This window comes from Euprymna scolopes, chromosome 26, assembly GCF_053919585.1.
Source record: "Euprymna scolopes isolate OS-2025 chromosome 26, ASM5391958v1, whole genome shotgun sequence".
Classification (NCBI taxonomy): domain Eukaryota; kingdom Metazoa; phylum Mollusca; class Cephalopoda; order Sepiida; family Sepiolidae; genus Euprymna; species Euprymna scolopes.
Genome location: NC_136507.1, coordinates 96,199,584 through 96,223,563, shown reverse-complemented (window position 1 = coordinate 96,223,563; position 23,980 = coordinate 96,199,584). Strand labels below are relative to the sequence as shown.

Sequence of the window (23,980 nt, the reverse complement as noted above, 5' to 3'; positions counted from 1 at the left end):
TCCTTTGACAATGTCTGGCATGAAGGACTCCTCATAAAAATTAAATCATATGGTATTTCTGGACACATATTTAACATAATCAAATCCTTCCTAGACAAGAGAAAAATCCAAGTTCTCATCGATAGCCGTATATCTAAACAACATGGTATTAATGCACGTGGGCTGCAGGGATCGATTCTTGGGACATTATTATTCTTATTATTCATAAACGACCTCGTGATAAAATTGTGTCCGAGATGGGTATATTTGCTGATGACACTACACTCTACAGTAGACATGAAGAGAAAATAAATTCACACGTATCTAAGGCAATTGCAGAAACTCTAAAAAAAAAAAAAAACAACTCGAGTTCAGTCTGCAGCGGAATGGGACTGCAAATAGATGATAACATTTAATGCTACTAAGACTAAGCTTCTTTCCTTTAATAACAACAAAGTAATCTTCTCAGCCATCGATTGCCATAAAAAAATAACAAATACCACCCCACCTGTGCGCTCATCCTTTCAAACTCCTCGGCTTAACATCGGCAGGCAACATGAATCCGAACAAATACAGCGAGGTCATTGCCAAGGTTGCTGCAAAGAAGGTAGGCTCTCTCTATCGTGCTAGAAAATTTCTCACACCAGAGAGTATCCTATATCTTTGCAATGCCACAATTTGCCAATGCATGAAGTCGTGTTGCTACATCTTGGCTAGTGCATCTACCAATAATCTCTACATTTCAGACAGTGTTCAAAAAGAGTCTCAAATCTAATGGGTCCCCACTACCGACTACGCTCCAACCTGTGTCCCATCGCCGCAATCGTGCATCCCTGTGCCTGTTTTACAAGTACTTTAATGGAATGTAGTCTGACGAACTTAGAACACTTATGCCCCCTAGACGTATATATTCCCGACCAATCCGACAAGCGCAAGATCCCACCCCTTCTCTGTTGCGGTCCCTCGATGACAGGAAGCTTTTTACTTTAATAGTTTACTCGTTCGACTGGTAGATTTTGGAAGTCTCTACCTACTTCCTGTTTCCATAACTGTACTAAGCAGCAGAAATTTCAACGTAACGTGAACAGACATCTCGCTGCTCAACATGTCGGTCACCCATTAGACACGGCTGAAATTATAGCCTTTTGTTTGGGGTAAAAAGAATTTAAAAAATCTTTATGATGTCTGAATATAATGTTTTTTAGGTCGAAAGAAGCTGTGAAAAAAGAAGGACGATCTCAAACGCTGGTTTTACGGTTGAAGCATTATTGTCTAAGAGAAAGGAAGATAGAATCACGTGATTTACTTCACGTCGTTTAGAGCTAGGCGTGAGAAATGTAAACGTGTATATTTTCGTATTTGTGCGCTGCGTTATTAGCGGTGGTTTTCCGCGGATTTGCGCGTTTAAAATTGGTTAATGGTTTTTACAAATAAATATTCTGTGTGAATTTCTCCTCGCATTGAGACGCTGTGAAACTACGCACGTAACAGTACTCACTTAACTTATATATATATATATATATATATATATATATATATACATATATATATATATATGTGTGTGTGTGTGTGTGTGTGTGTGTGTGTGTGTGTGTGTGTGGAATCCAGTAATATTTTACTTGCAAAACGATAGTCTTGCATGGCTAAACGGAAATTAATGCACTGTTCGTGAAAAGTTCAATGCAAAAAATATTTTTTTGACAATGGCGGTATGATTACCGAAAGGTGTAGTGTTCTACACCTGTGTTCAATACTGGCGATAGTAACTGACTAATCAAATGGAGCCCCGTTCTGTTATCAACCAATCATAAACCAGAATTGCTCCATAAAAATATTAACTCTTTTTTGTTTCAGCACGAGAAAAAATCTTTTGCTCTTTGCCTGCAGAATTATAAAGTCCAAGACTTGTACAGAACGGCTAGCCACTGAAAAGTCTTCTGAAATTAAGCATGGCTTTCAATTCAAGACTTGTATTTATTTATTTTTATACAGCATGGTCAAAAATGATGCGCCAAAAGTTGCCCCAAAAGTTGCCCCAAAAGTTACCTCCTTCTTTTTTTTACGCGGGAAGTTCAGTAGTTTTTAACAATCCTATGCGTCTCGAATTTTTTATTTTCTAGCAATATGTTTGCTATATTTTAATGCAGGACTTTTTTCTATGCATATAGTTTAACAGAAGTTTTCTTTAGTTCTGACCCTGGAGTTTATTTTAAACATTTTTGTACGTATTCATACGTATTCTTGCTAAATATCTGCACCTTTATATGCCTTATATTTGTATTCTTTTTTCTGGGTATTTTACTTTATTTGCTCTGTTGGTGGTAATGGCGTCCGTTGTGTACTCGTTGTTCTCTTTTCATCTCATCATCTTTAGATTTCGTGGTGTCCCTTTTTGCTGCATTTATGGCATATTTTGTGAAATGTCAGCAATTATATAGGTGCTGTGATACTAGCGAAAAGCTGATTGTGATAATTTCTTGAGATAAGGATTGATTATTATTATTATTATTATTCTCCAGACTATTGCTCTCATCTTCATGTCATTTTCAAAACGTTTCGGTCGAAAATACCTGGTAAAAGTGATATTCTCCTGAAAGTTGAAGGTGCAATTCTCAATAGGGGCGACCGAAAAAATACAATTGCGAATTACTTAGGACTTCTATCCAGTTATGGCTGACGGAACGAGAACATGCTACCTCGTGAAGTGTATAAAGGATTTCGTTTGAAATTGTGTTCAAATTCCCGTATTCTCCAGAAACATTTCCGAGTTCGACAAGATACACCTAAAGAAGATCAGCGGTTATATCGACCGAAACGTTGTGAAAATGACACTTAAGATGGAAACAGTAGTCCGAAGAATCCAAATAATATGATAATTTCTTGTTCACGTACGTTACACCCCAAAGGAGGAGGTAATATCTGGAAGGATGATCCCATGATAATAAAACAGATACTACACTGAATTGAGTACTAAAAGATAGTAGAATGATACATTAATCAGTCATACTATAGTTTCGACTTTTGTGAGTCAGATACCAAATCTCCATTAGTAAAAGATTTACAAGAGTGATTTGTCTTGCAATTTGGCGGGGTTTTGCTCACTTTTCAATATGGCGTCCATTTCCTCAAGCGTATTGACGTTTTGAAAGTTTGTCGCCATTTTTGCTTGTTGGCTATTTATTACAGTAAATACTTTAGTTTATTTGCATTAAGAATATTAAGACTGTGTCTAATATTTTCGATTCTTTTTGGTTTCTTCAATACGAAGTCATGTTTGATAGTCTTGTCTAGTTTTATCTGCTTGTATTAGTAGACGGTATCGACGCCTTGAGTTATTAATACCGAACATTATTACATGATGAAAGGCGCTATCAGTAATGTCTTCATGTTCGTTCGCTTGATTTTTGTAACAAAACTTACGTAGGCGTCCATTTCTTCTATTTGTTACCACATTTTCTTGCTTCACTAGACTCTAGTAGATTTTATAGTTTTGTTTTTTTTTCTTTGATTGAATAGAAGATGAATGCTGCGAAAGTGTCCCTTTCTTTGAAATCGATACGAGAAAATATAAGAAGTCACTTTCCTGCTGCCTGTAGTTATACATTTTTTTTTATTCTTCCATTTTGCATACAATTGGACGTTTATTTTAGTTGAAGTTAAGCATTATGTTTCCTTCTCTTTTTTATTTTAATAAGTTCATCTCTATCATCATCTATATGATAAAGTAATCTTGTTTTTTCCTCTACATTTACAATTTCAATAGGAAAAGAACGGAACACTTACTAAATAATTTTTCATAGAGCGTTTTCCAATAAACTATCCGTATATTTAATACCTGTTTAAAATTTATTGCATTTATTCCGAAAAATATGCTTTTCTAAAATACGAGACTCTAAAACACTTTTACTCTCTATCCATTAAGTCCTCTCATTCTGATCACATTACCTTGTTTCTCACTTTATATTTATAATTATTTAAAGCTTAGTATTTTAGTTTTTACTCATACTAAATCCTAAATATTTGAATACATTTCTATAAAAACAATAAACGCTACTTTTCATTTTACTTACATTCAAAATTATACCCATAATGTTTTTTCTTTAAATGGATACCAAAATAATCTGTTTTCATGAATTCCTTCTTACCTAACTATTCCATTCATTTCTCAGAAGAATTAAATAGATTGACAAACACTTCAGACCAGGTTCAAAATGACACTCGGTATAAGTAGATTATCCTTAAATAATTACATGTATTGTGCAATTTTACCTGCTATGTGATTCTCGAACTTGTTGATGTATACAGTACCGGCAAAAAGAAAGTCCGCACTTGTAATTTTTTCAAAAACTGCAAATTTAAGCGAAATTTAATGTAGTTGTTTAAACAAACTATACCTAATTTGATTCGCCTTTTATTCCTCTATAATTTTACCTGTTCATATTTGATTTTTAATTGAAGTATTCTAGTGTTCCCGTCAATTTAAAAAAATGACTTAGAATTGAGGAGACAGAAACAAATTCGCTCAAAACCAGCTTAAATTACGCCCCTAAATCAGTTTAAAATATCCAATAACAGGCAACAAAGCATCTCTAATCGTAATTGTTGTTGTTCCAGGTTATACAACATACCATTTAGTCCATATGCCACGGCTTTCTCTTAGTGATCGTCAGGAGCTCATTAATTTCCATCTTTCTGGTTTATCCAATCGAGAAATCGGCCGCAGATTGAAATGTGATGAGAAAACGGCACAAAAGACTGTGCAAAATCACCAAAACACCGGCAGTCTTCGTGATACCCCTAAATCTGGTTACTTCTACTAGGGAAGACAATGCTATCAAGATCCGCAGCCTAAGAAGCAGATTTGAAACGGCTCCCTAAATCCAACAACAGTGAAATCTTGTTAAAAAGTGCGCTCTTTTTACTGTCAAGAACAGATTAAAGGAATTTAATTTGCGAGGATATGTTGCAAGACGCAAGCCAATGATTTCTGTAAAGAACAGAAAGCGCCGTCTGAACTTCGTCAGATGCAATGAAGATCATGACTCTTCATATTGGTCAAAAGTGCTTTTTAGCGACGAAAGCAAGTTTAATAGGCTAGGCAGTGATGGTAGGCAGTACATCCGTCGAAGAAAAGAATTTAATCCTAAGTGCTCAGTTTCAATGCTGCAAGGTAGTTGAGGATCAGTTTTGGTGTGGGACATTATTAGTACCAATTTCGCTTACAAGGTCGAATTAATTCGACAAAGTACATTAATATGTTGACTGAGGATTTTCTACCCTACTTTGGTCGGAATTTGGATGATAATCCCATCATCATGTAGGATAATGCTCCCATTCACGCAGCTGACAATGTCAAGAGGTTCCTGGAAGAGCATGATATTCCGTGTTTGAATTGGCCCGCGCAATCTCCAGACCTCAATCCTATCGAAAACGTATGGTATTACATAAAGCAACAGCTATGCAAGAATAAAATTTCAAATTTAGGAGAACTTTAAACAAAAATTAAAGAAAAGTGGGATGCGCTTTCCCCCGGAATATTGCTGCGGCCTAATTCAAGGAATTCCAAAAAGATTACAGGCTGTCAAATTGCAGAAAGGCTATGCTGCTAAATATTAACTGGTCTATTATGCTCCTGTTGTATTTGTGTTGCATTAATGTTCTAAAGTTACATTTAAATAACAATGTCCAATGTGCGGACTTTCTTTTTGCCTCCTCAATTTGAAGTTATTTTTTAAATTGATGTGAACACAAGAATATTTCAATTAAAAGTCAAATACGAACAGGTAAAATTATAGAAGAATAAAAGGCCAATCAAATGAGGTATAGTTTGTTTAAACAGTTAACTTTAGCTTAAATTTGCAGTTTTTGAAAAAAATTACATCTGCGGACTTTCTTTTTGCCGTCTGCATATATATATATATATATATATATATATATATATATATATATATATATATACTAAAATGCTGTAAGTTAAAAATTTATAAAATCTTTTTATTCGACAAGGAACACACAAAACACAATTTAGAAAATTCCTTATTCCATGGAGTTTCAAAGAATACCTTCTTTCCTTCAGAGAAAAGATGTTAGCAAAATAATATTTATAGAAAAAAACTACCATTTTATATATGGTTTATATATATATATATATATATATATATATATATATATAATATATATATATATATATGTGTGTGTGTGTGTATTTATATATATGTATATATATATGCATATATATATATATGTGTGTGTGTGTGTGTGTTTTGTCTTTGGATTATTAAATTGATTTATAACTAGAGTTAATTTTAATAAACTATAAATTATAATTTTATAAATTATAATAATTTTAGCGCATTTGTATACGTAATGTTATGCTATTTTAGCTTAAACCATGTCGACACCGTGAAAACAGCTCACTCAACATGATACTGCATTCGCATTTTATAATCCTAGTTTCTTTCTACCATAAGTTGCACCCTTAATTAAACATTTCGGTGTTTGGTGCTAAAGTAAAAAGAAATAAATGAATAAATAAACGAGTTCAAAATAACATAACGGTAATGCATACAAAAGATTTCATTCTCTAAATAAGACCTTCGTCACAGATAATGCAGCAGAATTCTGCGATGAATTTTTAGCATCATTATTCAGGAAAATAGGGAGTATACTATTCAAAACGCCTCCATACAATCATCAGATAAATGGCATAGCAGAGAGGTTAGCTTCAATTATAAGCATGAGCTTAAAGTAATTTTCTACCTTTGGACCAGAATGTACAGGCAGACATCCCTAATTTGCTTTTGAGTTGTCGAAAGATTCCCCGTGAGGATAAAAGTAAAGCCCATCAGAATTAGTAACCAGACAAATAAAAGCCTTAATAATTATATAATTTATTACAAAAGAGAAAGTTTGGTATAACAGAAATAAGAAGACATGCTCAGAGAGAACGACATTTATTATATAAAAAAGAAAAGAACATAACTGTACTAGAAAAAATGAGCAGCAATTTTATTTCAAGTTGGCCAATTTAGAACAAGTGTCGAGCGTAAAGGTATCGACATCTCTGGGGAGGAACAAGAAGAAACTGAGAAGCAAAGCAAGAATGGTGTAATGGATGTAGAGGATAAATATAGAGCAAGGTCTCCATTAAAAAAGAGAGAAGATCAAAGGATAGAATGGCACATACCTTTCAGAAGGGTCAGAAGGAGTGAGAGGTCAAATCAGGGCGTCAAACCTTGCAGGTTCATGGAGGTGTAACATGGTATGCAAATATATACTTTAATAAATAAAGCAAACCTCGGGCATTGGGTAACGTTGGAACCACGAGACTTGATACGCGATTAATACGGCACAATAACTTGCAGAGAAACCCGACGAAGTCCTGAATTTAATGATAATCAACAAATGCTTCACACTCCCCTATTTTTATTGTCATTGAAATCGGTGACATCACCTATTTTTCAACCAAATCGATTGATTCCCTGCTTTAGTTGGGAACCCATCGCGGTGCACCAGGAGGAAGTTTCACATGCCTCCACGCATTGTAGTCTGCATTGCACTTTAGAGAACTTACTGTTGATTTTATAAAATTATTTTTTATATATAAAGGTTTGTATTAAGTTTTAAATGTTTAGAACCTACTGTTGATTTTATATGCCTGGCCTTTCTGATTGTGCGGTGATATTGGCTTGAATTTAAGTTTCAAATGCAAAAGTCAAATATCATCGTTCCATTGTGCTTTAAACAGAAACATTAATTTCAAACGCGCCTCTGTCATATCAAAGAACTACTGTTGATTTTATATGCCGGGCCTTTTGATTTGTGTAGTAATAAAACTTCTTAAATAAATGTTAATCTTTATAAGGTGTTAGCTTTGGTGAAAATCGTCTGTTCTTCCTTTCATCGGATTTTTTGATTATCAATACTTGTCGAAGACATTTCGATACAAGACCTATGTAAGAACACTGCCAGATACATAGAGTACATTTGTGTGGAAATGCATAAAAATCGGCCCATCCGTTTCGGGGCACATAGCAAACGAACTCTTACACACACGCACACACACAAACACGCACACACGCACACGCAAGCACACACACACACACACACACGCACACACACGCGCACACACACACACACACACACACAATGTTCCCTTTATATAATAGAGATAATTATAATAAAACCAATTCAGAATCTAAAATTATGTATCCAAGAAGCACAAGTACCAGAACGGATGACCAAAGGTAAAATTGCCCTTATGCAAAACGACGCAGAAAAAGGAAGTATCGACAGCAATTACAGACCGATTACATGCTTACCTACAATGTGGAAAATACTAACAGCACAGCCGAGAGAACAAATTTATCATTCCTTTCATAATCGCGGACTACTTCCCGGGGAACAAAAAGGATTCCAAAAAGGAAAAAAAAAGAACACATGACCTATTATACATAGACCAAAGGATCCTGAAAGAGATAAAAAGTAAAAAAAGAAAAAAAAACTTGGCCATGGCATGGATCGACTACAAGAAAGCGTATGACAGAATCGCACAAGCATGAATAATTGAACGCCTAAGAATGTACAAAATACCAAACAAGATTATAAATTTAATAGAAAATGCAATGAAAACATGGAGACTTGAACTGATAGCTGATGGTCAATACATAACGGAGATTAAAATACAAAGAGGTATCTTCCTTATCACCACTACTGTTCATCATAGCCATGATGCCCCTTAACAACATACTAAGAAAATGCAAAGCCAGATACAAGTTCACTAATGCAGATGAAAGAATGAACCGCCTAATGTATATGGATGGTCTAAAACTGTTTACAAAAGCCAAGAAGGAATTAGAGACGCTAATAAACACAACTAGAATTTTCAGTCAGGATATCCGAATGGAATTTGGCATGAGAAGAGGAAAACTGGAAGCAACGGAAGGTATGATACTACCTAACCAAACAGAGCTGAGGACACTAGGTGAACATGATAGCTAAAAGTATTTGGGTATTCTGGAAGCAGACACCATCCAAACAACAGAAATTAAAGCGAAAATTAGAAAGGGATAACTCAGAAGAACAAGAAAACTCCTCGAAACGCAACTATCCAGTAAAAACCTAATTAAAGGTATAAACACATGAGCAGTGTCACCAGTAAGATACTCTGGACCATTTAGTTTGGACCAAAGAAGAAATCGGGCATCTCGACCAGAACACTAGGAAACTCATGACTATAGACAATGCAATACATCCAAAAGATGATACTTACCAACTAACTCTATCTGCGTAAATGTCACAAGAAAAGAATGAACAAAAAAACATAATGCAGAACACTGAAAGAATGATTACTGTAAATAATAATTACAGCAAAAGACACTAAAAAAAACAGAAACAGAAGAAACAATGGATATGACAAGAAAAGAAAACTGGGAAGAGAAACAACTAAATGGACGATTCATAAGGATGACAAAAGATGAGACTAACGAAAACACTTAACAGACAAACTGAACCTCTAATAACAGCCGCACAAGAAAACGGGATTAGAACCAACCACATAAAAGCAAAGATCAAGACACAAGAAAACAGCAAATGCAGACTCTGTGGACAAAGAGACGAAACAAAAAACCACATAAGCGGATGCAGCAAACTAGTCCAACAAGAATATAAGAATAGACACGATCAAGTGGGTGAGGCAGTGCACTGGGAATTGTGCAGATAACTGGATCTTGAACATCCAGACAAATGGCACAAGCACAAACCAGCAGCAGTACCTGAAAACGAAAGTCACAAAATCCATTCAAGCAAGGCGACTGGATGTCAACTAGTTAACAAGAAGGAAAAAACCTGTCAGGTTGTAGATTTTGCTGTTCCAGCAAATCACAGAGTGAAGATCAAGGAGACAGAGAAGCGAAATAAATATACTGATCTGGCCAGATAGCTCAAAGGAATATGGAAGATGAAAAAAGTCAGGATAACACCAATAATAGTAGAAGCGCTACAAAAAACAGAGGGATGGCTGGTAAGATACAACGGATAACAGTAATAAAAACAGCTGAAATATTAATGAAAACCATTGACTACTAATACACATGACCTACAGGCACAAACTGAACATGCAGAAAATGCTACAGATGTAAAACACAAAGGAGTATCACATATAATAATGGAATTAAAACTGTATATTTCTACGTTAACACACCACCTTCTCCTGAATTTGTGTGTGTGTCACCAAAAACTGACGCCACACCAAATAAGTGAGGGGGGTCAAAGAGGATGGAAAGACCGAGGAGAGAAAACACTATCCAGACCTATCTGTTGGATGAGTGCAAAGAAGACTAGGACCTTGGGGAGGCTTTTTTACCAATTAAATTCCAGTGAAGACCAACAGTGGCCGCCAACGAGAAATCAATGGTAAGCTGTTACGATAACGCCAATCCATTTGTAATGGTTATCGAAAGAGATGGAGAGTTCTGGAAATCGGGGGAGACTTGTTGTCATTCAGACTCCAGAGAACACCTTTGATGATGGCTTGTGTGACTACTCCTAGTGAATAATAATAATAATAATAATAATAATAATAATAATAATAATAGTAATAAGAAAAATAATAGTAATAATAATAATAGTAATAATAATAATAGTAATAATAATAATAATAATAATGATAATAATAGTAATAAGAAAAATAATAGTAATAATAATAGTAATAGTAATAATAATAGTAGTATTAGTAGTAATAATAATAATAATAGTAATAATAATAATAAAAATAATAGTAATAATAATAATAGTAATAATAATGATAATAATAGTTATAATAATAATAATAATAGTAATAGTAATAATAAAAATAATAATAATAGTAATAATAATAATAGTAGTAGTAGTAGTAGTAGTAGTAATAATAGTAATAATGATAATAATAGTAATAATAATAATAGTAGTAGTAGTAATAATAATAATAGTAATAATAATAATAATAGTAATACTAATAATAATAATAATAGTAATAATAATAGTAGTAGTAGTAATAATAATAATAGTAATAATAATAATAATAATAATAATAATAGTAATAATAATAATAATAATAATAATAGTAATAATAATAATAATAATAATAATAATAATAATAATAGTAATAATAATAATAGTAATAATAATGATATAATAGTTATAATAATAATAATAATAATAATAATAGTAATAATAATAATAATAATAATAATAATATGAAGAAGAAGAAGACGAATAACAAGAATAAGAAGAATCATCATCACCATCATCATCATTATCATCATCATCATTATCATCTAAGAATAAGCGGGAGTCGGAATAAAATTAGAAGTAGCATAGAATAACGTAGACGGTGGAAGAAAAGAAAAAGGTTACATTGCAGAAATAAAAATAAAAAAAATACTGAATTGACAAATTGTTACATTACATTCTTTTTAATCGACTTTAAAACGCCATTGATGTAATAATAATAATAATAATAATAATAATAATAATAATAATAATAATAATAATAATGTGAAACCACGCAACGAAACCTGAGTGCGCATAGTCCAATCATGTGATCACTGAAACGCGATTCCTTGTTCACTCAAACATTTAAAAACTAACAAATTTTTCTAAACCCTCTCTCTCCCTTTCTTTCTTTCTTTCTATACACTTCCTCCCCCTCTCTTTCCACACGTCACATATGTTTAAGTTACTTATGTAACCATCACGCAGTGCACCGCGTGATTGACCGGTCTGGGTGGATCTCTGCTTCTAATCAAGCGTTACAATAACATAGCAGACGTATGCGTGCACATGCGTCTACGAACACAATAGGTTGATCATGCGTCTGTGTATTTCTATGTGATGATCTGTCCGCCAATTGGTCCGTCTGTCACGCCTACGTTCGTAACAGTGGCGCTTCTTCGTAATTAGAACGAAATTCGAAAATCGAAACATTGACTTTCAAGTAAAACTAATGTTATCTACGTCATTGCCATGTCGCAGTAATGGACATATCCAAAAATTACGAAAAACTATGAGGTAGGAAATTAATTATTGATGTAAACAGTTTTCGAAAAGAATTAGTGAAAATTGTGTTTTGCTAAGATTTTTAGTTTTCAAAATATAATTACTTCCCTTGTTACGATCTGAACTCTACTGTTTATTTTATTTATTTTTTTTTTTTAGCAAGTCTTAATTTTCGCTAATTTTCTTCGAAAACTGTTTTCATTAATAATTAATTTTATACTCTATCGTTTTTCCAAATTTTTGGGCATGTTCATTATTGCGACTTATGAACTAAATAGATACCATAGAAATTCAATATTTCGAGTTTCGAATTTCGCTCCAATAACGAAAAAGCACAGACGTAGCATTTTTATCTTTTAACGCACAGACACAGTTTTTAGTTATAGTCAGCTAACGTACTTCCTAACTTCCGGTGTGGTTTCTACCGGAAGCGGTGACAAGGCAAATCAGTTCCTTCACTTTTTTTTCTCTCACGCTCATATCTCCCCTGTGCATGTACTCATTTTTTATCCCCCTTTTTTTTTTCGATCGTTTGTTTGTTTTTTGTTTTTATTTCATAATCATTAAAAAGTTTTTCGGTATTATTTTAATTAAAAGTTATTGAAATTAGTTTTTTTTTGTTTTGTTTTTTGTTTTTTTTTAGAATTATTCAAAACAATTTTTCTGCTCTTTTTTTTTTTAGAATTATTGAAAAAACTTTTTTAAAAACTTTAAAAATTATTTTGGGAATATTATGTATTGGATACGGTTTTTTCTGATGTTTGAAATTTTGTTATTTTGATTTCAATAATTTTATTTTTATACTTTCATAAAAATATATTTATTTTATAAATTAGAATAAAAAAAAAACTTTTATTTTTAAAATAAAAAAAACGTATTTTTATAATTTCATAAACATATTTCTTATAAAATTTCAAATAAAATAAAAACTTATGTCTTTTAATTTTATTATTAAACAGTGTTCTTTTCATCTGTATATTTTTGTTAATTTCGATTGTATACTTTTCAATAATGCTATTTTCTTATATTTTATTTCAATAAATCGCTTCAACATAGAAATTCTGAAGAACAATAAAAGTGAAAGAAACTGATTTGTTTTGTCACCGCTTCCGGTAGCTTGTAAAACAACCACAAGGTCACAACATTATATCGATGGGATAGAGTTTAGGATTTGGTTGATTGCGCCGTACCTATTAGATTAGAGACTGTTTGGGGAAACCTGTCCACAAGTAAGAGACGTGGTAAATGCATTATCCCAGATGTGGTTACAATGCTATATGCATGGGCGGATGGTTAGCAGTGTCAGAAATTTCGTGAAAACTATTGAATAATTCCACCCGCTATCTTTCGAAGCTAATAACTCCTCGAAAAATGTAATTCAAGCCCATTTTTTTTTTTTTCAGTTAAAGGAGCAAGGACCAAGGTTTCGTTAAAAAAAAACAAAAAAAACAAAACGTTTTTTTTTTTAAAAAACAGGTTTTAAACTTCGGACTTTACAGGAAAATTTCTAAAAAACACTACTTTCTTTTTGTTTTAAATTTGAATATATTATTTATTGATCCTTTGTCTCCAATTTGTGATATATAAAACTTTGGTACATAAATTAATTATTTACTTTTTAATAGACATTTGAAAATGAGGGGGGGCGTGAATTAAAAAAAATCGTTTGTCTAAAATATTATATTCGGTTTATTGGAAAGAGCATAAAATTTCACATTGACCCTGAAAATATCGTAAAAATAGAATCAATAGAAAAATTTTGTTAGATTTGTAAAGTTTAAAGATTGAAAAATACTGAACTCGTAACATTCAATTAATTTCATTACTATTTTTTTTTTTAATATTTTTATTACTTTTTATACAACTTTAATAGTTTATTTTGGAAGTATAATCCATAAAGAAAATAAACAACCCATTTTTAAAAGAGAAATTACGAGTTTTTTTTATATTTTATTTGCATTTTCGTGTTAGAGGTGTCAAAAATTCCTACAAAAATTCTGATACACCTAGCGGATGGTGGCTTTGTAGAGATACAAGATACTTTCAGATGTGAGTAATTTTCTCACGTGGTTAAGGCAACTCAACTCCTTCGAAGTAGTCTTGGCCTGAATGTATTTGTTCCAATTCATGTTGCCTGTGAATGTTAAGCTGAAGAGTTTGAAGGATGAACTCTCGGGTAGGGAGTTATTAGTTATGGCTATCTCTTGTTTAGTAGGTTTATAATTGTTAACAGCACAGATCACCGAAGTTAAGCAACGTATCAGATGGGTGACCATTTGGAAAGGCTGGGCACCACGCCGAGTCATAAAAAATTTCCAGGTTGGTTTCTGGGGGCGCATTAATTCATTGGTAGAGATGCACCCCTAGTCTTAGTTAATACATGCATCTAAGAGAAGGTAACTCTGATGACGTCGGCAGCAGGACGTTGGATGGCCATGGAGGAGGATCTCTAGCAAATCTATAGTTCTATGGTATTAAGAGTTACGTTATTCGATTGCAGCTATGCGGATCATCTGAGGAAAACGGATAGGTGCAAACAGGTGAGTCAGATGCCACCGCGCTGGGGAAGGTAATGGCAACCCACCACATGTATTTTGCCAAGTTCAAATCATGTGATGTATTCGAATATGAATCGGACCAACAATATATATATATAGTTGGTAAAAATGGTAATTAGTAAAACCTGAAGAGAGTGCTCAATACTATTTCAGAGCAAATGTGCGTTTTATTTTTTATTACCGTTTTATCTGTTTAGTTACATATGTTTCAGTTGCCGACCATATTTACGATCCATCTATGAATTCTGACGAAGCTAGTCGGATATTTCTTCTTCTTTTTGAGGATTTCCCCCTAGCTGAAACAATATGTAAACTCATTCTGGACTCACAGTAATTAATTTCACACACACACACACACACACACACACACACACACATATATATATATATATATATATATATATATATATATATATATATATAAAGATGCATTTTCTTTTACATTTTTACTCCTTTTTACCCCAAACAAGACATATTGCCACTTGAAACGTAAAGGGCTGCTAAGTTGAATTGAGCAGGGTGATTGCTGTTCACATTACATTTAAACTGCTGCAGTTGAGTAGAGTGCGGAATGCAGGAAACACAGATGTAATTAAAAAATTTAGTAGTCATACGAAAGAAACGCTAAGGAAGATAATAGCAAATCACCCCATGTATTCTGCCAAGTCCAAATACCTGTGATGTCTTCAGGGGAATCGGATCAACAATGTACCCAAGCCTATGGAGAACACCAATCATGATTTTATCTACGGCATGAACATGCCACGATACAAGAAGAAGAAGAAGAAGAAGAAGAAGAAGAAGAAGAAGAAGAAGAAGAAGATAATTGTTAAAGAAAAGAAGTTTAGTCTTAGTAGCAATAAATATTACAATCCATTTCACTTTCGATTTTTAAGATTTTTGTAAATATAACTATGTACTTATTTTATTTTAGTTTATTACGCTTGTAAATAAATCTCTTATATCTATAAAAGTGGGAATGTTTGTGTGAGGATACTTCTCAACCTATATACTCGATGAATTTTTGATCTACAGACTTGAAATTTAGTATATAGGGTAATCAGACACGTGGAAAACTTTTTAATCGGTTTTAATTCGGAAAAGGGTTTTTTAGGGGTTATAATTGAAAAATTGGTACATGGAGATCATCAGATTTTTATATGTTTTTCAACTGTTTCACGAATGCGCATGCGTGAATCGTTCACATGACAGACTACTTATGTTAAGAATAAGTAGGTTTAAAAAACTTTTTAAAGATCGCGGCAAGCTGGCCTAATCGCGATTGTACTTGACTCACTGTCTTTGGGTTTTGGTTTCGATCTCAGCTCGAGTATTTTTTTTTTTTACTTACAAGAAGTGAACTGTTTAAAAAAAAGTATAATACTTGTATGCGCATGTTTCAGTTTCTTTTCGTTTTTTTTTTTTTACTTCATTTTTTAAGGAAATTAACGTTACATTCAATACCTATGGTATTTCTGTTTATAATAAATAAGAATTTTGCAAATAAAATATTGATGCGTATTTTTCGACTGGGTAACGTCGGACAGCCTGCTAGTATTTAATATAACTACACTTTTTCATAAAACTTAAAACTTACAAAAAGTTTTGTAAATGTTTTTTTCTTTGTTTCGTTTTGTTTATAAATCTTTGCAAAAAGAATAGTTATATATTTTTTTTAATTAAAAATGTATTTTGTTTAACAAATTTATAAAGCTTGCATTTTGTTTGATAAATTTATAAAGTTTATAAAAATGTTTTGTCAAAAAAAAAATCTGCGTATCTTCTGTTCATAATTAAAAAAATGATGTGATTAAACATATGTACTTTTAGTTGTTCATGATTTAGGTTGTTTCCGGTATATTCTATCCGAAAACAAAGCATAGAAAAATCAAGATCCTTATTTGAGGAGACGACTCAACAAGAACTTGTTTATATTGGACTTGAAGGCTACCATATTGTAGTCGGCTGGGAAGTAGGACAATGGAACGGTGTTTCACAGGCGGGCAGTTCTAGGAAAGTAGCTTTGTTCATGTAATCTGCGTTTAGATTTAGGAAGAGTTAGAGAATGGTGGAAATTGTTGATAGTGGTTGTAGTTAGACGATTGTGTTTTTGTGAAAGTTTAGCAAGGGGGAACCATAGATTGGAAGCTCAGTGCCTTGTTAGAAATTCTAGTATAATGTACGTGTTTCCACATCAATCTATATAGTTTACTGTTAATGACAATATTCTTTTTGAAATAGTAAATAACCTGTCAGGGTCAATACTATTGAGAAAAATTACTTTCTTTAAAAATGCTTTGGAGTTCAGAGCCATTCTTGTAATAGTATACAATAGACACCAAAAACGGATGCCAAATACAATAGATACCAAAACGGATGCCAAATACAATAGATACCAAAACGGATGCCAAATACAATAGATACCAAAACGGATGCCAAATACAATAGACACCAAAAACGGATGCCAAATACAATAGATACCAAAACGGATGCCAAATACAATAGACACCAAAAACGGATGCCAAATACAATAGATACAAAAACGGATGCCAAATACAATAGATACCAAAACGGATGCCAAATACAATAGATACCAAAACGGATGCCAAATACAATAGATACAAAAACGGATGCCAAATACAATAGATACCAAAACGGATGCCAAATACAATAGATACCAAAACGGATGCCAAATACAATAGATACCAAAACGGATGCCAAATACAATAGATACCAAAACGGATGCCAAATACAATAGATACCAAAACGGATGCCAAATACAATAGATACAAAAACGGATGCCAAATGCAATAGATACAAAAACGGATTTCAAAAGAAATAACGATAGTAGAGAAAAGACAATTATCCAGTGGCATATATTAAATGAAGTTGCTCCAAGCAAAAATCGACAGCATAAATCTAGTCAGAGTAGGTTTTGAATTGTAAAGAATTCCAAGTAAAAAAAAGAAATAATATTAATCCAGTCAGGATCAGCATATTGTAGTTCCTTTCTCGTGTCAAGTCGAAAAACTATGACTGAAGAATGTAAAGTAATTCAGTATTATTTATCCAGTTATTTGTTTCGGACTATTATCCTCATCTTCTTGTAGTTGTTTCACGACGTTTCGGCCAACTATTCCTCTGGCTTTCGTCAGACGGTTAACCGCGACGGGATCGGAACGCCGAATATCCTAACTGCCTTCCATAGTTTTTGTCGTCTCACCATAGTTTTTGTCGGCTTTGGATAGGATCGAAACCGCTATCTTCAGACAATACTCACTTGGAACCATAGAGATTCAACGTCTCTATCCACTTCGCCATGTCAATGTTGGATGTTTCAGTCTTATAAATCCACATTTATTTGATTTTCCATTGTCAGGTCCGTACCGAATGGTTTATTATTTAATTAATTTGGATTCATTATTGCGATGAGTAATTTGTATTATTTATCCATTTATTGCAACTTATTATCCTCATTTTCTAGTAGTTGTTTCAGCCAGAGGATTAGTTGGCCAAAAAGCGTGGTGAGACGACAACAACTATGGAAGGCAGTAATTGCTGAGAATGCAGTTAGGAGATTCGGCGTTCCTATCCCGTCGCGGTTAACCACTTGACGAAGGCCAGAGGAATAGATGACCGAAACGTTGTGAAACAACAATTTAGAAAGATGAGGATAATAGTCCACAAATAAATAAATGGACAATACAAATTGCTCATCGCAGTAAGAATTCCAATTAATTAAATGATTAATTTAGTTTATTTTATAAATCAATTCTTAAATCTGATTGTATTGTTCTTATCCACCCAGGCTATAAATATAATTGTCTAAATATTTATGTAAATAGCTTATAATTAGGGATGTGACAACAGCATATTCTTATCATTGTTTTGACCTTCACGTATTTATCCGACACAGTTAGACACAGTTAATCAATCGAGAACCACATCACTCTATCTAAAAAACATATAAGATATTAACTGATATATACTAGAGAGTCAAAATAATGAAAAGAATATTCTTTTGTCATAGTCCCACTTATGATATACCAAAATGTTGCAACAAATTATTTACAGCTGATCATTCTTTAAATATTGTCTTATTTGGATTATTCGGACTGATATTTCCATCTTGAATGTTATTAGTAATTACTAAAAGAAAAGAAATCAGTTCTGGCCGATTTTCTTCTTGAAATTAAAGGTTCATACCTTAGTACGGGCGATACTAATAATACAATTGCAAGTTATTTAAGACTTCTATGTGTCTATGGCTGAAAAACGAGATCATGGTGCTCACATCGATTAATAAATGGTTCTGTTCTACTTTCTGTGAAGATTCTCGCGTCCGAAAGAACGAATCCCGAGTTAGACTAAATACACTTGAAAAGGATCTGAGGTTACATCGATCGAAATATTAGTGAGATTAATACCCACGATGAGGACAGTAGACCGATTAATTGAAATAATAGAAATTATCAATCCTCATCTCCAAAATGCAAAAACAGAATATATATTTTCTATATGTCTTAATTTAACATCGTAGCAATTTATTTATTTTTTAAAGCAATAACTTTTTTTTTTTGCTGTCTTATTATTGGCAAAATAATAGGAAACATAATATTCTTCGAAACAATGGCAACTTTTTACTAATATGTATCTATTTAAAATTGAAATGTTTTAATCGATGAAACGACATCATCTGATTTTGGAACAATTCATTTTAAAAAAAATGGATAAAGTTGAACATTTTTACCTTGATGACATCGAATGAATCATTAATTGATTTTCTGAATGTGTGTAAAATGTAAAAACGTACGAAATAACATGAAATGCTTTATTGTATAATAAAAAAAAATTGAATATGTGTGAAAAGCGATAACGTACGTACGAATATCAAATGCCTCGGCGTTTTATTAAATAGATCTTAAATGCATGTAAAATGTGATAACGTAAGCACGGGCATGAAACGACTTAGTATATTATTTTATATATTTTAATGAGTGTGAAAGGTGATAACGTACGTCCGAACATGAAATATCTTAGCGTTTTAATTTATAGTTTGTTTTTATTTACAAAGGAGTGACCACTTATCAAGGCCCGGAGGCCACTTGAGGATAAGGATTAATGAGTCAATGGGACAATATCGTAGTAATCGTTAGTATTGTAAGTTTAGTACATTGAATTACTCATTAAAAACTTTTTCACGTTGGACTTGAAGACGGCCATATTGTAGTTTTTAAATGCATGTGAAAGGTGATGACATTCGTACGTATTATGTAGATTATTTTTTAATTGAAATCTGACATAGTGAAGAAAAATATTTTGAAAATTTGGTAAGATTGTATTTTTACGTATTTCTACATTTCTTCATATATTCTTCATATATTTATTTCTGTTTAATTAGGACGCAAATAATAAAGTAGTATGCTGATATATGTTCAATTATTGTTTTGTGTTTTACTATGAACTAGCAGGAGCCGTGGAACTTTGATGGAATGAGAAAGATCATTTGATCAACAAATATGTGTTTTGATAAAACTGATTAGTTTGTTGGATAGAAAAATCGATAACACGCAGCAAATATGACTTTATTACCATTTCTATGAAAATAGTGTCTATTGTATTTTAAATAGAGAACTTATATAAATGATATACTAAAACGAGGCCTATTAAAGGGAGGTCACTGAAATTTTTGTCTAATTGTCAGATTTTCCTTTTTAAAGCCAAATTTCATGGATTTTGCCTTATTTTGAGGAAGATTGGCCTTCAAAAATTGTATTTCGCCTTTTTCAACTAAGGAAAAAAACAAGCAGAATATAATATAGACCAATAATTATTTGAAAAGTGTATACTGTTGTATATTAAGGTGCCTATAAAAAGCCCGGAGAGCATTGTGATAATTTTTTTTATTTTTTCTTGCTTATTTAAGAAAACGAATGTTACATCCTAATTCGGCATGAAAATACAATAACTTGAGATACGAATGCACTAATATACGGCTTTTTTAAATACGATAATAGAGTGTATCTATATATACGCCCCAAAACACGGTGATTTCAAAAATTGCGCGCCGTCAATACAAGGTAAAGGCAAAACAAAAAACAGAAAGGAAAGCCCAAAAATATATATACAAAAAACAAAGCAAGAAAAACGTGTGCATGTGTGTGTGTATGTGTGTGGGTGTGTGGTATGATTGGCTATATTGTCTTAGTCCTCTTCCCCTGTCTCCTCCTCCTAGTTCACCTTAGTTAGCCGCTTATCCCTGTCTCCATGGTAAGTTGGTTTATTTTTTATTCATCTTTTCTATTAAACATTTACTAAATATATTTTGTATAATCTTGCCCCTTTTTAGTTAACATATCGTGTGTGTGCGTGTGTATGTGTGTGTGTGTGCGCACGCGCGTGCGTGCGTGGTAGCCTTATTTCTTGCCTCCTCCTTGCATACCTCTCGTACCCTAGGCGGTGAGTACAACTCTGTTTTTTGTATTATTTTTGTTATGAAAATTTATTATTAAATACCAATTTGCGTGTCATTACTGTCGTGTTCATCTTTCGAGTGGAACTTAAGCGTAATTTGAGCATGTTTTAAGTAAATGTTTTAAGTAAATACTTTAAGTAAATACTTTAAGTAAATGTTTTAAGTAAATGTTTTAAGTAAATGTTTTAAGTAAATACTTTAAGTAAATGTTTTAAGTAAATGTTTTAAGTAAATGTTTTAAGTAAATGTTTTAAGTAAATACTTTAAGTAAATGTTTTAAGTAAATGTTTTGAGTAAATGTTTTAAGTAAATGTTTTGAGTAAATGTTTTAAGTAAATGTTTTGAGTAAATGTTTTAAGTAAATGTTTTGCGTAAATGTTTTAAGTAAATGTTTTAAGTAAATGTTTTAAGTAAATGTTTGGAGTAAATGTTTTAAGTAAATGTTTTAAGTAAATGTTTTAAGTAAATGTTTTGGGGTAAATTTCTTATCATTGGAAAGGATTTAATTCTGTCCCTTTTACTTCAAATGGGAATAATTTATTTTGAGATACGATTTTTTTCCGAGGGCCGTCGGCAGTCATGGAACGAAGTAAATTCATATCCCATTCATATTACTGTATATTATTTTATTAGGTGTTCTTCTCTCTGAATAGCAACTTTTGTACAAGAGCCATTCGTCTATTTTTTTTTTTTTTTACCGATAACGTCCTTTTGTTGTTGGGGGTGGTTTCTGCTGTTGTTGTTATTGTTTTTTCCTATTTATTTAAGAAAATAAATGTTACGTTTTACTTCGCCATCAAAAATTTTCGCGAAACGTTAAAAGTGCACCATTTGTATCCAAAAGATGTTTAAGATATGATTAAAGAAAATTTGACTTACCGTTGGCGCATTTATAATTGATCGTCATGTAATTTGTGGTTGGTGGATATCGGTTGTGGCTGGGGCATTTTCCTTCGTTCTGTGCCCATATCACCTTCATCGTACATTCCTGCAGTTTGCCCTGGCAGAGTCGAATTTCGTGTTTATCCGAAGACACTTTACTCTGGTACTTAAAAATGCAGTCGTTATTCCTGTCTATCTCGCAGCACGACGCAGTTGCGTTGTCTGCGCTACAATCCACAGTATTATTTTTCGGTTTGCTGCCCACTTCAATGCCCTTAACTACAAGTAGTTCATCATTTCCGTCACACGATAATGTAATGCTATCCCCGTAACATCCAGAAATCGTTTTCATATTGGAATCTGGAAATAAATAAATAAATAATAACAACAACAGCAACAACAACAATTGTTGTGTCTGCACAAATAATTAACAAGAACACGAAAGTAAAGGTATACAATAATATATTAGGAAGAAAAGTTATATACATATTTACATGTTTTCAGATATACTTCAGTTGGAGATATTCTGGCAGGTGGCGTGTTGCATGTCTTACTGGAGGCAGCATAAGCGCCTTGCCTATTTGACGGTCGTTGCCGGACTCTCTCGGTATTGGAGATTGATGCCTTTATATATCTCTCTCACCCGCCTATGTTAATTAGTGGGCGTCTCCACAACAACAACAAAAACAACAACAACAACAATAATAATAATAATAATAATAATAATAATAATAATAATAATAACAATAACAATAACAACAACAATATATATATATATATATATATATATATATATATATATATATGATAGATTCAGCCACTCAGATGAGTCGTAGACGACGAAACGCGTGTCATAGGATGATTATATTTTAAAAACAATATATATGCCGCTCCTTATTTGGGGGTGCCACATTGGTAAAAGGGAAAATATTCCCAACTCACATTTAGGTAAAAATGCACTTTCGTATAAATAATATTGAATTCATTCAAAATGTATCGCAAGAACGAAAACAAATAAATAACACACACACACACACACACACACACATATATATATATATATTTATATATATATATGTGTGTGTGTGTGTTATTTATTTGTTTTCGTTTTATATATATATATAAATTTATATTATATATATTCCAACTGTTCTTGTATCCTCATTTATTCAACCATGAAGTATCCTTTTTACATAATCATTTAAAATTTTATTTTCAATTGAAGTGCTAATACGCAAAATTTATAATTACCCATATTAATTTTGCTAATAACATTTCCTCCGATGAGATGAGCCATTCATTGAAAATCCATGGATTAAGAAAAAACTTTTAAAATTATTTGTACTTGTTGTAGCGATCAAAGGGAAAATAACTCCAAATAAAGAAAGTAAGAGTTGTCGCCTTTATAGATCCTAGAAAAAAACTACAGAGTTCCAATTGGGAAAAACCGGGAACAATATGACGGATTCGCTTAACACATGAAGACCGTTCTAGAAATAATTAATGTTTTCGCCGTGAATAAATTGTATTTAAATTACAATGAGCTATTTTTACTTATTCGAATACCAATGATTCTGACTTCACATTTTCCGAACACAACAAAAATTGGTGACAAGGATGAGATTGGATTAAATACTAAACCTCAAAAATAAAGAAAACCTACATGGTGATAATTTAAGAAAAGAAAAAAAAATGCACATGGAGTATTCTATTTTTCACAACCTGAACAAATCTTTGCCCAATTATTTTTTTTGTGAGCATACGAAAAGAAAAGGATACTTTTTCCACAAAAATTTTTTGTGAACATACGAAAAAAAACAAAACATTTCCACAATATTTTTGTAAAACACGAACAAAAAACATTTCTGTGTGTGTGTGTGTGTGTGTGTGTGTGTGTGTGTGTGTGTGTGTGTGTGTGTGTGTGTGTGTGTGTGTGAACAAACGATAAAAAGAAAATTTTGTTCACAAACGAAAAGAAATAAAACGCCATGAGTCCAAAATTATTAGAAAAATTTTACGAAACCAGTAAGAAGAATTTTTAAAAGCTCAA

The 23,980-nt window shown here is 32.4% G+C and overlaps 1 protein-coding gene across 1 annotated transcript in view; it reads right to left on the bottom strand.

The window, feature by feature from the left end:
* The window catches only part of LOC145248289 (uncharacterized), a 115,138-nt gene that overhangs the window by 34,618 nt on the left and 56,540 nt on the right, over nt 1–23,980 (bottom strand). Inside the window, exon 2 of the mRNA XM_080110163.1 lies at nt 21,928–22,290. Within this exon, the coding sequence (XP_079966289.1) occupies nt 21,928–22,290 (363 nt within the window). The remainder of the gene's footprint in view (nt 1–21,927; nt 22,291–23,980) is intronic.